The 17,133-nt window shown below is 40.0% G+C and overlaps 1 protein-coding gene across 1 annotated transcript in view; it reads right to left on the bottom strand.

Annotated features, from left to right (window-relative positions):
• Window positions 1–762: 762 nt before the first annotated feature.
• ANO2 (anoctamin 2, calcium activated chloride channel) overlaps window positions 763–17,133 on the bottom strand; it is a 188,908-nt gene continuing 172,537 nt past the window's right edge. The window contains exons 21-25 of the mRNA XM_010575440.1: window positions 12,501–12,653; window positions 12,344–12,396; window positions 10,196–10,377; window positions 2,607–2,712; window positions 763–1,044 (exon numbers count right to left, since the gene is read on the bottom strand). Of these exons, the coding sequence (XP_010573742.1) occupies window positions 763–1,044; window positions 2,607–2,712; window positions 10,196–10,377; window positions 12,344–12,396; window positions 12,501–12,653 (776 nt within the window). The remainder of the gene's footprint in view (window positions 1,045–2,606; window positions 2,713–10,195; window positions 10,378–12,343; window positions 12,397–12,500; window positions 12,654–17,133) is intronic.

Here is a 17,133-nt window from a genome sequence, read left to right as displayed (position 1 = left end):
GGTGGGGTTTTTTTGTTCAGGACAATGAATAACAATGAGCTTCCCTGGTTCTAGCAGCTTTACTTCATTCTGATGCATATGTTGTGGCCTCTCTGCTCATTAGCACATGCATTCAAGCTCCTGCTAAGCAAAACACAATATATCTGTAGATGAAAGTGCTCAGTGATTTTTCATTCCTTCTGTTCCCACAGCTCTGTGCCCTTAACAGCCCTGCATGCTCTACAGAGACAGCACTGAGTGGCAGTGTACATCAGGAAGGCACAATGACTCCTAGAGACTCCAAGTTTATAAACCATCCACTGGCAGCTACAAGCCGTGAGACCACGCGTTGTGCGCACTCCGCCACGGTCGGTCAGATCTGCCAAAAAAAAGATACTAGAGCAGGAATGTCCTTTCTGTTCCCCATGCCCCACTGTCTGCACGAAGAGGGACGGTTGCAGTCCTACCGCGGAGGCTGCATGAGCGAGGAGAATTCCTGCGCGCCCACCCAACTCACATGCAGCACCGCAAGGACCAGCTACAGCTACAATAGAGCCCTCATCTTGCACTGAGAAAGTCTGAAAATGCTGCAGCCCAGATAGAGCGTATAAAATGTAAGAGACCCTTACAGATGGAGTTCCTAAGGAAGCCAAAGATGCCTCCTTTTTGCTCCCTGTCTCTTCCTTGACCGGCTCGCCCTCCTTTGCTCCAGGTCCAGAATCACGTCACACAGTAAGCAGGTATTGCAGAGGTAAGCCTGGTATGTTACCCTTCCCTAAGGAGTCACACTTCTGTGTGCTGTGAGCTAAAGGAGGCAAAGCTGCTTTTTTGACTTCGGTTAAACTGACAGAAGCTGGCAGCCCGGATCCTTTCGCCTTTGGTCCCACTTTTGCGTCTCTGCTTGTCACGTGCGATAAAGCTTTCAATCAGCTTCAGTTTTTCATGCTCCTCCTTCAGGAAGAAGTCAACAAGCACGCTCTTCTCCTTTTTGATCTGTTCACTGATGCCCTTGGGGATGTCAGGAATCATCCAGTCAACCAGAACACTGAGGAACATCACCAAGTTCTGCAAACATGGCAACAGGGGTGAAGCAAGTACGAAAAATCCAAAATACCCATGCTAAAGCAAAACCAAACCATTGCTATAGCTATGAGGCAGGTATCAAACCCATTTTGCTGACAGCATGTAGCATTAAGCAGTTGAGTAAGGGCTTAGTTCAAGAAACAGCTCACGTTTCTGCACAACTTCCCCCCCTCAGTGGAGAGGCTGAATTAAACACATGCTTCAGTTAGGTTTGAAATGGGAAAGGACTTGGATTCATCAAATGATTCATGGCCTAAGTAGCTAAACCAGCCTTATTCTTTACAGGCGTCCAAAGGTGCTCAGTTCTCAACATCAAATTCATTGAGACTGAGTTCAGAATCCATTACTATAAGAGCAATATCAGTGAAAGCATCCTCCAACACAATCATACCCAAGTCTTTCCAATGTGGCCTGAGCAGACAACTTTAATCGTCATTTTGTCCTCAAATCCTTCTGTCTGCTGACAAACAGGATTTTTTTACACTATGGCAGCATGCAAGCCACAACCCTGAACCTCAAGTGTCAAGGTCATTCATTACAGGTGAGAGTCCTAACACAGAGGCAGGACGCAGACTGAGCAAAAAGTTTTGCTTGTTTGTGAAATTTATGCATAAATTATGCTTTGGGGTTTATATTATCATGATAATGCTTTGAAAACTGCTGTGTTGTGTAATGCCTCAAAATGTGTGAGAACATTTGCTGACAAGGCTACTAGCATGAACCTTCCATCCCCATCTGAGACAATGGAGCTAATTAACCAGGGAATGTACTCTGGCAGAACAACAGGCAGGCTATTTGAAGCCCAGCATAACCAGTTGGTTTCAAATGTTTTGCAGCCTGTGGTGGAAAATTACTGAAGACAGAGCAAAGAAGCAGAAGAGGGCAATATAAACCAGGCAAGACTCGCAGTCACACTTTGGAATATTTGGCAGGTGAGGAGAAAAGACAGGCAGATTTCAATATGAGGGGTGGGCCCAGTTTGACCGTGGAGGGATCCCAGATCGCGGAGGAGAGCAGAAGGCTTCTGCCATTCGGGAAGGAAGCCATGATAGCAAATCCCTTGCCAATAAAATCTCCCCACCGGGGAGAATTTACTCCATTTACTTGTAGAAAGTAGCAAAAGACCTGGGAAGATTTATTACTTCTGCTTATTTCTTGCTTTGGGTAAAGAACATCATTTAACAAGCCTACAGAGCATTTAAGTGCTTTTTACAAGTGATGCCCCTGAGAGTATAAAAGCTGACAGAGTCCACTTAACTGAAATGTTCAAGAGCCTGGGGTATTTTGGGGGTCCCTGCTAATGCCGGGGGCTAATGCAAGCTGTGGGTCTTCCCTTCCACCAAGGGAGAGGAAGCCACAGTGCTCCGAAGGGAGAACCTGTGCTGCAGCCCACCGACACCTCAGCAGGCTGGGTACAAGCACCTCGAGCTGGGTATTTGCAAACAGAAAAGCTTTATTGGCCATGAGCTGCTTTGGCCCATGCATTTCAATCCATCTATTATGATATTTCTGTGACTGAAATTGCCGCAACTCAACAGACTTACCTGAAATAGAATAACGAAAGCCAAGCGAGCAGATAAGACAGCCCAGTACTGTTTAGAAAACTCATACTGATTTTGGGACCAAGGTGGTTCTCTGTAGTCTTTGAACCTGTCGATGGAGACAGCTCAGTTATCACACAGTTCCAGCAATCTCCTCCTCCAGCAATTGCTTTGATTAACATGATTTTCCAATCACAAAACCTAAAGAGTCAAATCCTCCAGATGTTCCTACTTCAACCCTTATTATGAAATACAACTCCAGAATTAGAGCTGGACTATCTCCACTGAATTTAACAAGCTTAGTCTGGTTTTCACAGTTGTAACCGAAATCAGAACGTTGTTCTAATGTTGGAAATTTCCAGATTTTCCAGGATTTACAAATGTCCCCTTTTTTTTGTTAATGTTAAATTGATCTCAGAGTACAGGGAATGAAGTGTTGAAATTAAAGCATAGAGATAGTCCAAGGCATTTTCAGGCTAAAGGAGACAAGCCTGCATTCATCTCACCTAAACTTTGATTAATTTAGGGAATAATTCAGGCCACGTAAAATCTGACTCACACTTTGGTGGTTCCTGTCTTTGCATTAACGACAGAGGGAGCCATGGGAAAGGCACTTCCTAAATTAACTGTCTAGCCTTAGACAGGATAAAACAGAGCCTTAGTGGTTTGGTGTAAAGACTGATGCTTTTAGTATTATCATCAATCATTTGGAAGCAAACAACAGGCTAATAAAAGTCACAGATGCTCCTAAATTGGAAAGTTTTGCAAATAGCAGGAAACACAGAAAGCAATAAGAAATACAGACAGGAAACACAATGAGAATAATCTGGGGAAATGGAAAATAATTAAAAATAAAACAATTGAAGGATCTTTAAAAGGACAGCGCTTGAAAGAAAGTGCAATGAAAATAGCCTGGAGCTTACAGTGGCCAGCAAGTTAGCACAAGTCTGAAATAAGGCAGCAGGGCAGTATGAGTTGTGGATGTACAAACAAAAGGCACGATGGTGCTGGGGGGGTATTAGCTCTTCTCTGAACAGCTCAGGTAAAGCCACACCTGGAATGCTGCATTCAGCCATTCAGCTGTGGGGATTTCAGAAGGAAAAAAAGGGAAAAAAAACGAAAAAAAACAAAAAAGAAAAGATAGCAATAAATTGAAGGCAGTTCAGCAAAACGATCCAGGGGCTGAGGAGACTGACTCACCAGAAAAGATTAAAGAAGAGCACATGTATTGCTCCACTTTGGTAAGCAACAGCCACAGTTGGACATGATAACCATGCACAAATTGTGCCCTTAGGACTGAAAGGGATAATTTAGTGCTGTTCACAGTGTTTGACTGGGAGTAATGGGATGAAATTAAGAAAGGGAAAATCTGTTTTGAATACCACAAAACCCTTCCTGACAGTAAGATTCATTAGACTGTGGAAAAGCCTCCATCAGGGGATAATGGAGAATGTTCATATATAAAATCTGTCAGCTTCAGTTTGCAGGTGCGCTTACCAAAATTACCTTCAGGTTCTATCCATATGGTTTTGCACGTTAAATTATACATTTACAATCCACCCCCCCACTACATCCCGCCCCTCTTCCCCCTCCCCCCCTCCCCCCTGAAGAAATTCAGTCTGAAATGCTGAATATAATTCTGTGCTGCACCTTCTGGAGACGAAGGACACACCGTACAACCCGCAATGGAGAGAGGGAGGAGGAAGAGGAGGAGAAAACAACTTTAATTTGGGGGCTGTATTAATTTACGGAAGCACTATCTGGGCTGTGTTAGACCTTGGATTATTTGTTTTGTTCAGTGGTGCATGCCCAGCAGTCGAGCTCTCTGTCCTGTCTTACACAGGATCCCTGTTTGGTCCTATGCTGTGCCTGCACTGGGCCATTCCCCCTTTCTGTACAACGTGGACTCCTGCGTGTTGCTCAAATCTGTGTACGAGGGCCAGAGTCAGTTCCCTTGAATTTAATCTGCTTGAACATCAAAGCCAAGGAAAACGACTGAGTTTGTTGTGGATTTTGCCTCGCGCTATAAATCAATCCCAGTCTTGAAACGGAGCCCAGGTTCACCTGGAAGGGTCACCGACTGTGGTGGGTTTTCCATTTAATGATGTACTCTGAGCTTCACAAACTATGTAAGTGTTGCAGGACATCAGACCCTGTGGAAATTTCACCTGGCTCTGCTGGAAATCACACTGCTTATGATGCCTGAATCTACGTTCAACAGAACGCTAGCGAATGATTTATGGTGAAGGGAGATGTTGTCAGAGCTACAGACAAGGAAGCTGGGCCTCCTCCCCACCTCCCTTTTTAATTATTCTATGGCACATGGAACTTCAAAGTGCAATAACCCGGGCCTTTTCTAACCACTATATTCTACAGGTAGTTTCTTTTTAAAAAAAGACCATCTTTTCCCTCACCTCTTCAATTCTTCATTCTTAAAATATTTGATTCAGCAGGTATGCTAGGAACAGCAAACAACCGGTGCTGCAAAGACTATTGTGTTTCAAAATGGTAAACAACTCTAACTCTGCTGGAAAAGGACAAGAATATGAAGTAGCCAGTGAGGTTTAAGAATAGGGCAAAGAAAAGTTCTGAGGGAAAAAAGAAAAATGCACACTGAAAGTAGAGAAATGTTGGGGAAGTGAGGATGGATGGAGATGACCGGGCAAGACCTAGACAAAACTGAACTGAAACCAGAACTAAGAGAAATATGCTAGCATATTTCACAAGTATTTTGCATGGGGAAAAAGAAGGACTGGTAGAAAAAATCAAGATGTGTATGTAGGTGGAACTGCAAATCAGTCTAAATAAACTGATTCATTTAATTTCCTTTCACATCTGGTATTTGACAAGAAATTGAAAAAAACATGACTGAGTCACAAGGAAGGAGTGCTTCAGCAATGCAGGACTGTGCAAGAATTGTTCAGGGGAAAACGTTAGAATCCACCACTGATCACTGGGAGTCGATGAGCTGAATCCCAGGGCATTAAGAAAATTAATTAATTCAAAGACAATTTATAAATTTTCTGAATAGTGGAACAGACCTGTCTTAACGGAAAAGTCCCTTTAATGACTCTGTATCTGCTGCTTTTGTCTTTTCAGTGTGATCAGCGTGCTTTCATGTACTCCATTATGATACCAGCTTATAAATATTAAAAGGGCTAAACCAATAAAAATGTCACATAACTTAGCAGGTTTGCTTTTAATTTGCCTTCAGCTACACAAATGGCGTTTTGCTCTGAAAAAAAATCATTACAGCTAATACTATGCGTCAGAATGGCGTTACAGCAATGTTTATTTGGAAGCAGTGTCAAAGAGTTCACAGCATTGTAGAAAATGCTGCTCAAAATATTCAAAGAATGTATTCTGGGTGTTCGGTGGGAGAGTTGTTTCTGGCTTGTTATGGTTATTTTTAAGATACCTTAATCTCTGGCAATGCCCGTAAGGAGCAAAATGCAGGCTTATTGTAACCACATTTATCTCCGGAGGTCACAGAAATCTAAGAATAAGAGAGGTCAGCTTGTTCCCAACATATTTGCCAGAAACAGAAAAACAGATTTTATTTCCAGCTTAAGGGACAGTGTTTGTTGCCTGTCTCTTGGGACACAAGCTAGATACCCCATATTTTATCACAGTGATAGTTCTGTCCAAAGCTGAGATTTTGATAACATTCAAATGAGGCGGGTGATAATGAGAAACAGTGAATGTGGTTGCTGACATCTTTTCCTAATTGTTTCCTGATAATGGAACAGAAATGCTCTCATAGTTGTTTCTCATTCAGACTGGTACATGGTCAAACATTTAGTATATGCTTCTTGTTTGCAATACATATCTTTTTTTTTTTTCTCAGTGGCATGGACTTGATGTTATCAGGCAGGGATCACTTTTATACCTAGTGTGGATTATTCCCTTCTCCCTGTATTTTGGCTCTGTTGAATCCATGCTAATCTGAGGAGTGCATTTCATCACTGTTGTTAATCCACACATTTACAAATACACTGGCAGTCGGACACCATAAATAGAGGCCAGTGACTAAGACCAGGTAAATAGCAAAGTGACAGTAGCAAAGTCACAGTGGAGTAGAAGATCCATAAGGATCGAGATGCTTGTTGAAGGAAAACACAAGCTAATTTAGGGATACAAATTAAAAAGTGCTAGGAACTGAGAGCAGAAAAGCATTTCACAGACTGTTGTGGTTTAACCCCAGCCAGAAACTCGCACCATGCAGCCACTCGCTCACTCCTCCCGTCCCTCCCTGGTGGGATGTGGAGGCAAATCAAAACCCAGTAAAACTTGTGGGTTGAGATAAGAAGAGTTTAATAATTGAGATAAAAAAGAAAATATAATAATAATAATAAAAAAATAATAATAAGAAGAAATAATAATGAAAAGGAAGGTAACAAAAAGAGAGTGAAGTATAACCCAAAAAAAGACAAGTGATACACAAGGCAATTGCTCACCACCTGCTGACCAATGCTCAGTCAGTTCCCGAGCAACGATCCACCCCTCCCAGCCAACTCCCCCCAGTTTATATACTGAGCATGACATTCTATGGTATAGAATATCCCTTTGGCTAGTTCAGGTCAGCTGTCCTGGCCATGCTCCCCCCCGGCTTCTTGTGCACCTGCTTGCTGCCAGAGATGGGAAAATGAAAAATCCTTAACTTAGGATAAGCACCACGTAGCAACAACTAAAACATCAGTGTGTTATCAACATTGTTCTCACACTAAATCCAAAACAGGGCACTGTACCAGCTACTAGGAAGAAAAGTGACTTTATCCCAGCTGAAACCAGGGCACAGACTTACAAGTCTATCAGAAAGTACAGAGATGCTGCATATTCTTACATGTAACATTATTCTAAGAAATAACGCCTAGCAACATACTGAAATGGGCAATAGCAGAGCTCACAGGGAACAACATTTTGAGAAAAGACAGAGGACAGGCCCCAGGTTTAAGGTGCTTTACCCTGTCTGCCACAAGCAAAGCAGCAGGTAGAGCACAGCATGCAGCTTTAAGCACTGGAGACCTATTTTTTCCCTTCTGTCTGCCCTCAAGTCTCATCTGATCGCCTCCCAAGGGGCCGCAGAGATTCCTTTAACAAAGTTCCTGACACCGAGACATGGCTGTGCTGAGTCATATGCTCTTTCTTTACCTGCTTAAAAGTTAGGAGTCTTATCTGTGCACTCATCTAGCCTCTGTTGTAGTCATGGTAAGAAGGTAGGTACGTCCCAAAGGCAATCCCAAGGGCAGTGCCTGAGTTAGAAGGCCAGATTTCTCTCCGCATTTACTCTGCTTCCAGTGAAGGAACTGAGATACATAATTTTTTGTGGGTTGTAGTTGGGTAAGATAAATACCCTGCTTAAAATCAGTGGGATCCCAAGTATGATTAAAGTTTGCTTGTGCAGGAGCAGGAGATAAACATGCACAAACTACACTGAATAATGCCAACTTTAAGACTTCTTTCTTGAAAATTATTACATTAGGATATTTAATATATTCTCTAAGATGGGTATTGATTTGTAGGACTCACTGAAGAACTTCCATCTACCCCTTCTGAAGCTATTTGAGCAAACCCTCTTATTCCCTAATAAAATCAGGATGGAAAAAAAAAGCAACCAACAATTTCATGGAAGATAGGTATGTAGTCTACATTTAGAAATTCGCAGTCATTTAGAAGCAAGGGGAGGTTTTTGGCTACTTCAGGAACTTAGCTAGAATATGATCCTTTAAATAAACAGTGAAAAGAAGTGAACCATTCTGAAGGGCAGTTTACAGCACCTGTTAGAAGCATAATCACAAAGTTAATTTCTCTCTTTGCTTTTAAGTGGCTGCTTGTTTCTAAACGAATTTCTTTTTAGAAGGGTAGAATCAGCAGATATTTACAATTAATTGAATTTTGTTTTGTTTTGTTTTAACCAAATGGTTGATTTATTTGAAATATTTTCTCTCCTCAACTTTAATGTGAAGACAAAGATTTTGGTAGCACAAAAATGTGCATCCTAACTAGCTTTAGTTACAAGCCTTCTATGTCACGCTCAGAGCTGTTCTCACAGATTTAAAGAAAAGACTAATAATCATAACTTAACGGTAACACTATAAAAATTTTCCAGCTGCCTTAGCTATCTCTATTTTGTAAATACAACTTCTTTAAGAAACTCTGAATGTCAGATATGCAGAAATGTAGGGGTCATTGGAACTAATAAGAATTCTATCTGTATTTTGAATACAGATTTATCAAGTGCAATGAATTCAAGTGAATGGAAGGAAAGAAGGAAGAATTCTGAAGCTCTAAGTAGAAAATACATGTTGATATTTACAATATCTTCAACACTAGCAGTATTTTCTGCCAGTATCTGAGTATTCAATAAACCAGTATTGCAAGTAGAGGCCAATCTGATGCTACATGGTATGTGAATGTCCCCTGTAAGATTTGTATCATCGTTCTGCTATGCTTGGTAACTGATTTTGTGCTCTTCCTTTGACACGGGTGCAGAGAGAATATGGTGATAAGATTCTGAGAACCCCACCTTGGCAATTTAGCCAAAATTTGTTCTCAGAGTAAAACCACACAATGAAAGCATGAGAGTGAAGACCTGAGTTTGAGAAAGGAGACTGGGAAAGACAGAGGTGAAACTAGTTTTAAAACCAGGACAGGTTCAGATGGCAACTATCAATCAGGAGTACTAGATTCAAAAACCTTGCCATGCATCAGAAAAAGATAGCGAACATATGCAAATATATTATGCATCAAAATAAGGGAGGCCAATTAAAGACCTGTATGTAGTAAAAACCATATAAATGAAGGCTCTCCTCCCAAGGAAAATGGAAGAGCGAGTTTTGTGATGATTTCTTGCCATTGCAGATGTTAAGCACAGTGTGATTTCAAGGGAGTCCTAAAGGAAGGTGTGGCAGGCTGTTGAATGTAGTACTGACCCGAGGAGCTCAGCTTTGAACAGCCTTGGGTTGTACTGCCTTAAAACAGCTCTTTAAATTTCTGCATATTTTTATAAAAAAGCAAGGTTGCTTTGAGAGCCCTGGAACCATGTTAGTGATTTCTCATGCAAACTAGAACTACTCCATAGGTATCTGCACTACAGGAGCAGTGGACCAGACATTTTGGACAAATTTTAAAGACGTCAAGCCTTGTTTCCCCAGTGTGAAAAGATGAATCTGAAATATAAGACATGCAGACAAGGAGTGGTGCAGGTTTTAAAGATGGGCAGAATTTACTGAAAACTCAGATCTCATCAAGTAAACACTGAACTTAACAAAGAAAAAGAAAGCCTGGTTCTAATTAGTGGGTGTCCATTTTAAAACCTCATTGTTTTTAATGAAGGTTATGTCTTTCAATAAAGAAAGGATTTTTTAATGTGAGTTAAGTCTGCCTAAATTGTTTATTTTGCCTTTTAATGCACTGGAAAAAAAACCTTTTATGAACCTTCTAATACAGTGAGGATACTCTAAAAGCTGTACTCTTAAAACCGTCTTTTTAAAGGCGCAGATATTATCAGTCCCCACTTGGAAAAATTTTGTCTGACAAAAGACCCAAAGAAATTACGTTGACTAGGCAAACTGTCATTAGAAGTACTTTACCTGCAGAATAAAACATCCTGTGCAAACGGGGAGTTTTCTGGCTGTGTTCCAGCCTTGAGATGACTGACATTGAAGTATGAGAGCGTGTGATTGATGAAGCCATGCATGGTTCCATTTTGACTGTATGCATATTGATACATAAGGCGTGGAATGAAATCAGATGTGACAGCAATTACAAAAGCCTGAGAGAGGAAAAAAACCCAACCAAACAACAGCGTCGTGAATCTATGTCTAATGTGTTTCAGATATTAAGTTAATTCAGGTGATAATTTTCACGTTTAAGGAAGTCTACAGTGGTGATGAAGTGAAAGTCAAATGGCCAGACCTGTTACAGAATGTATACTTCTATAAATGCACAGTAACCTGCTCTGTCTCTCTAGGGGAAGGCTGTAGCTAGGGAAGTGGAATATTTCTTAGAGCATAGACTAGTAAAAGCAATTAATGTACTGTACATTTCTTCAGCTCTTTCCAACCCTCGAGCCATTAGGAGGTTTATCACTAGTTTTAAAAAACTACAAGACATAATAGCTTGCTGGTATAACATGGAGTATAATTTGGTGTAGTTACACAGCGTTATCTGAGATAAACCCGTTGAGTGTAAGGTAGTCCTCCTCCATTTTCCCCTGTGCATCAGGATTTACACATCTGACATCGATGGACCTCATGCTGGTATAAAACTGGTATAATTGTGAAGTGAATCAGATACAGAAATATCTAGATCATATCAAGGAGAATTAATTAGATTCAATTAAAACTACATTTTGCTAAATAGGTCTTCTGCAGCAATATTATTCAGATGGAGAAGTAGAACTGGGCATTCAGTATTTTTTTTTAAATTGGGTATGCCCATATTTACACTTCTGTCAAGAAAAAGTAGCTAACTGATATTTTAATGGAATCCCCAGGTAATAAAAATGTTCAGAGTTTGTCTGACACAGAAAATAGTCAAGGCTCATAAATCTGCAAAGTGTATTCTGATAAAACTGAGAGGCTGCAGAGTTTTGCTCCTCCAGCACAGATCAGTACTGGAAACCTGAAATCTAGGCCTGACAGCAAAATTATGGGTATGTGCAGGGCTGCAATGATTTCCTACCTTAAATCCTGGAAACTGCTGAGCCATAAGTGAACAATGCTCCACCCAAGTCAAACAACACTGCTTCTCTGGAGGCATTATAGTTCTCCCAGTTGTAATGATAGCTTACATACTGCTATGGAGTGCTGTTGTGCTGGAAGCTATTGTACTAGATAAATTGCATAACCCCTCTGCACAAGTTTCCCCTTCAGTAGTGACAATCATCTGCCTTTCTAAAGTGCTTTGATATCTTTGATATTTTACAGCTGGACTCGATAATCCTAAAGGTCTTTTCCAAACTAAATGATTCAATGATTCTATAACCTGTGGGTCAAAACCCCACTAGATAGTAGTATTATAATTAAACTCTCAGGGCATGAGTCTTTTTTGTCTTAAAGCATATACAGGAAATTTTTACTTAAGAAATACATGTGAACAACAAACATAATATATCTGTATACCAGACATGCATTATGTTCTTGTAATCATTCTTGTTCTATGAAAGAATATATTTTTCCATTAAGATTTTGTAGCTTGGGGAGCATGTAACCTAACTCAAAAAAAAAAAAAAAAAAGCTACTCTTACAGAAATGCTCACTCTGTAGGAGAAATTATGTTTAGGGATATAAACATACCTGTATATAACAAAACAAATGCTAATGCTATCTAGTTAAGGACTTTCTGCTCCTAGAATCCAGGACTTTATATTTACATCCTTTTTATTCATACCAACAGTTATACTAGCAGAGTAACAGAAAAAGGCACAAGTATGAATGAGAAGTAGATCTTTATCAATTATCTGGGGTATTGCCTGCTTACATCCCCTTCATTAGTTGTTCTTATATGAATTAGTCTTCCTGTCCTATATAACACAAGGATAGAGAGAATGAGAAGAGTGAATGGTCATCTCATTTGTAATTAAATCATGTTTTACACTTCCAGAATGAACTGGATAATTTAGATTTTATTGTATTTTATAGCAATTGATAAAATCAGACTTCACATTTAAATTATGCTGGAGGCACAATATAAGCTCCCAAGATCATGGTTAGAAACTGGTGTAATCAAATACTTACATTAATGATAACTGAAAGCTTTCCAATACCACTCAAAATGTTATACCAAATTCCTGTAAGTGAAAAACAGAACTTATTAAGGGATTAACTATCACTTTTCTTCCTTCTTATGGAATTTTTGGCGTTATCTTCACTGTCATGTTTTTTCATTGCTTACCTATATCTTTTGCTCTTACTGTGTCTGGCCTCCTCAGTTCAGTGACAAACTTTTTTGCATCAAGCCGGACTTCTATGATGTTGTTCAGAAGAGCAAAGAGAGGTGCCAGAGGGAAGGAGGCAACAAAGAGTGTGACAAAGCCAAACTGGATAACTGAAAGAGAAATATGCAATGGTTTTAAATATCTGCTGAAAGGAGCTGGTAAATGTAGCTGACAGCAAATCATTGTTGAGCTTTGTGCATTACAAAACCCATAAAACTCCACTTCACAATTTGGTCCCAGTAATAAGTATCACAAAGCAAGACTATGAAAGAGAGAAAGTTACTGTGCTTTATGAATGTTTCTAACAATGCTTCTGGTCTCTAGCACAAGCACAAGCCAAAATAATTAATAAATTTAATAAAGGACAAAGGACTTGGAGTGTATTCTTCTGCATTTATATATAATTAACTGATTAAGACTGTGCTGTTCTTCCCTGTTCTTTTGCCTGTAAGGAAAATGATACACAAGCAAGCAAGAGGAGAAAATCTACAAGGTGTCGCTGTTTCTTCCCAGCTTCCTTTGGAAAACATGGTGGTAATCTCTCAAGAGCAGGGACAGAATAAGTATCTTTGCGGATGCATGAGCCTATGGTGTCATATAGTATTTTCATCCCTCCTTAGGTCACTGATATCCTCCAAAGTTGGAAATCTTCCCCTTTCAAGTCCTACCTGGCAAAGGAGAATGCTCTTGTTATTTTTTTTTTTTTTTTCTGGGTTTGCAATTTGTGTAAAGTAGTTTGGGAGAAAGAAAGCACTAGTCCACTGGTCCTAAAGAACGAGTAGTATTGCAATGAAGCACTGACGTCCCGAGTTCTCCATGCTTGCTAGAACAAATACAGAACTAATAAGCCTGGCTTCTTCCACAGGGGAAAAAAATCAACCAACCAACCAAATAACCAAAGAAAACCCTCTCATTCTGAAGTGGATGGCACATTTTGCATCATCTTCTTCCCAGTACTAGACCACTAGCATGACAGACTTCAGCTCAGCACCCATAGTATAATGATATAAACAGAAAGACTACATCATTTTCTGAGTGAATTATGCCTCTTTTCTAGGGCACAGGGTGACCTGTCTTTATGCGAACAAATTGTCTTCTAAGCAGCTAAGGAACCAATGTCACCCCGCAAAAGCACAATGCTGACACAGTTGTGTTTTTCTGACAAGTCTCAGTGCTCTAGAGATGCTTGGAATAATGTAGCAGAAACCAAGTCCCTCCAAGCAAGCTTCTTCAGTTTTTGGGTGGGCAGAGTATTCTTAATTCCCCCTTCTTTCAGTGGCACTTCAGGATCTACCTCATCTAGGTAAATCTCGTTTGGGTACAATTAGAGTCTGAAAAGGGTTGATTTTTTTTTTTTTTTTCCTCCAAGGTGCTGAAGAATTAACAAATTGCGTAAAAGGCTGTGTCTTCCATAGAAAGCAGGAGGCATCAGTGGTGAATGTTACTCGTGAGAATGGATCATTTTCTTGTAAAAATGCTGCATTATTTTAAAGTAATACTTCAGGGAAGTGAAAGAGGTTTATTACCCCAGAAAACTGATGAGGAGTAGAAGAAGAGGAAAGAGACCAAAAGCATGCTGCTCAAATGCAAAGGCAGTAATCCCAGTAAGATTAAACTAATAAATCTATCTGTGATTTACACTTCAGAATTAAATAAATAGTAGTATAGAAAAAGGGTTGGTGTGTATGAGGCCCTATTTATTGTGGCTTCTTTTTTGGCAAATCCCTGTATAAGTTCTCTCTCCACTATGGGAGGAATCTGTTTCACTTTTTGTGAAAATCAAGGGTTTACATAGCACAAATGTTTACTTTAAAATCATTTCCTTAGGCACTGTTGTCACAGACTACAACTAACTGATAAAACAGATTTCGCCAGGATCTTCTCTTGCATGTGTCTTTTTTTGTGTGCAGATCACAAGTCTTCTCACTGACATTCCTGCTTTTCTCTTCTCAGTGACAAAATATTTGCACAGTAAAGTATTATCTCTGTATTATATATATGGCCTTTTGATTTTCATTCTCATTGTTTTGCTTTGAGATAAAGAGTATATCCTAACATACACTAAGATGGAGCTCTTTCAAAGCACACAAACAGGCTATCCTTGAAATCATACTTTCCTGAATATTTTATGTTAAGAGTCAGGAAAAGGAATTAACAAGTAATAAAAACAGATGTTAAGAGTCGTGTCCCAAAAAACTGTGAAATGCTTAGAAAAATACAGAGCACCAAAATACGCCTTATTTGGGTTTAAGTGAATTTAGCAGGAATAGAACTGGGAGGATTCTGTTAAAAAAAAAAAAAAAAGTATTTGCAATGCTTGAAGTATAAACCACACACGCATTTGCTTTGATGTTGTTTGCAGCCCCTTTATTCATTGCCTGGGAAAATGCAGTTTAATTTTTTTTCAAGTTCATGAAAGAATGTTCAAGGTATGCAAAGGACTTCTGGACAATTGTCTAAATATGTCTTCATAGAAAACTCTACAGCAGAAGTGTTTGTGTGGCCATCTTGAAATCTCTTCAGTATTCTAGCCTCCTTTTTATGAAAGTGTGAATGATGCAAAAAGCAGGCAAAAAAACTGAAAACAAAATCAAGCACGCCATAATTTAGATGGTCTTGTGTAGTAAACTAGCAAACAATCATTCAAAACAAGCAGTCTGTGAACAGCCTCAGCAATTTAAAGGTAGCTGTTCAGTTCGGTCAATATTTGTAGAAACAAATATGTCAACAAAGCTTCATGGATTAAAAAGAGAAGAATCCCTGCTGTACAGTTCAGGTCCCAAAAACAATCCAGTCACAGCACCCTGGAGTTCTGTGCATGCCTGTCCAGTCACAGTGGAAACATTTACAGTACTCTTAGGGCACTCACAAAGACGGTTCCATCAAGGACAGCTGATGCTGAGACATCCTAATTTTGGCTGGAGGACTTGATGGCAACCCCGGAATACCCTTTTTACATTCACACTTATGCCACAAGGTCTCCATACAAAGCTCTCTTAGTGTTCACGTACAACCCTAAGACCCCACGTAAGAGCCCTACCTGACTTGGGTGATTATCCTCCTGCGCTTTGAGGCAAAGGGCTAAAGAGACCTGTGCCAGGAGTTGGACCTCTGGACATCCAGCCTCTTTCATAGCTTTTCTACTTGCCTGATAGGCCAGCCTGGAGACAGTAGAGATGAACATCACCCAGCCTCATGGCACAAGCCAGCAAACAAAACAATTGAAAGTTGTGTCTAAGGGGAAGTCAAGGACATGGGAAATAACGCCTTCTCCTGGTGCATCAAAGTAGGAGACTAGATGTGCTGTCAGTGACACAGACTATTTCTGATGAGAGGAAAAATACCCAAACCACATTCTATTGGTGCTCAGGACAAACCACCTTTACTGTCTGACTTAAGCAGGAAAGAGGCAGAGACCTCAGAGCCAGCCCATGAGGTTCTCAACACCTGATGCAACATCTGCAACATCTCATCCAGGCTTAGGCTGGCTGGGCCCTAAGATGAAAACTCGAGAAGACAAACAGCACCAAGGGACGTCTCTCAGACCACAGTGCTTCTCAGAAGTCCACTTTTCACAGAAGCTGTTCCTCTGCGCACAGGGCCTGAACAGAACCCAACCCCAACAAAGACATGGCACACGCTGTCCCTCTAACTCTGGCTTCCAAATTGTGACTAAAAGCACAGATCAAGGCTTTTAAATTACGGATCTGGAGAGTGCTGGCTAGTGTTCTTGTGTAAGGGATACAGAATCAGTCCCCAGCATAAACCCTTCCATGGTGAATATCACTCAGATTGTAACAGGTTTACACGCTGAGTAGCATGAGTAACCCTAGTATCTTTTACATCAAAACCTAACCTAAGAGAAGGTAATTTTTTATCATCATGTTGCTTCTTTCCTTACTTCTGTATCAACAATATCTGCCATAGGATCATGTGTTACTGGAAGCAAACAATAGAAGAATCACTCCTGTGCTAAGTGACTTTCCAAGTCCTAAGAAGAAACTTTTCAATATACAGGCAAGCCTGGCTGAGAAACTAAGGAAAAGGTGTAATTTACTAATCTTTGGTAATAAATATATGCAACAAGCCTACACACAACAGACTGAGTTGCTATTTTCAAATCCATCCTCATTATAGAGATTATAGAAAAATGTAGGTTTCTCTTCAACGATTCCTTTTTTTTTTTTTTCTTTTGGTGCCTCACACATTGCCTTTTTGATGGCTTTTCCTGCTTTAGGGGAAATTCTTCCAAACTGCTAAGATTAATCCTTATGGTAGTCGGTAGCTACAGACATTGGATCTGATCATTTTCTTCTTAAAATTCAAAAGGGAGTTTTGCCATTGATTTTTAACAGAAGTTGGATGATGAAACCCTTTATTATTATTTCTCTTTGAGAAAAAAATGTTTTCAATTAATTGCCACATGATCCTTGGACTCTTAGAGGGGTTAGACTGGAGAAGAGAAGACCAAATGAAATAAGAATCTGAAAGTCATTGCTGATGTCAGTTTCTTCTCAAGAAAATAGTAGTGGTATAAATTTCACATGTTCACATGCATCATTTAGCTGGTTTTGGAGCCAATTTCATAAA

This window comes from Haliaeetus leucocephalus, unplaced genomic scaffold (assembly GCF_000737465.1).
Source record: "Haliaeetus leucocephalus isolate CR32 unplaced genomic scaffold, Haliaeetus_leucocephalus-4.0 Scaffold473, whole genome shotgun sequence".
Taxonomy (NCBI): Eukaryota; Metazoa; Chordata; class Aves; order Accipitriformes; family Accipitridae; genus Haliaeetus; species Haliaeetus leucocephalus.
The sequence above is the reverse complement of the archived record's forward strand: the minus strand, read 5'-3'. Positions and strand labels throughout refer to the sequence as shown.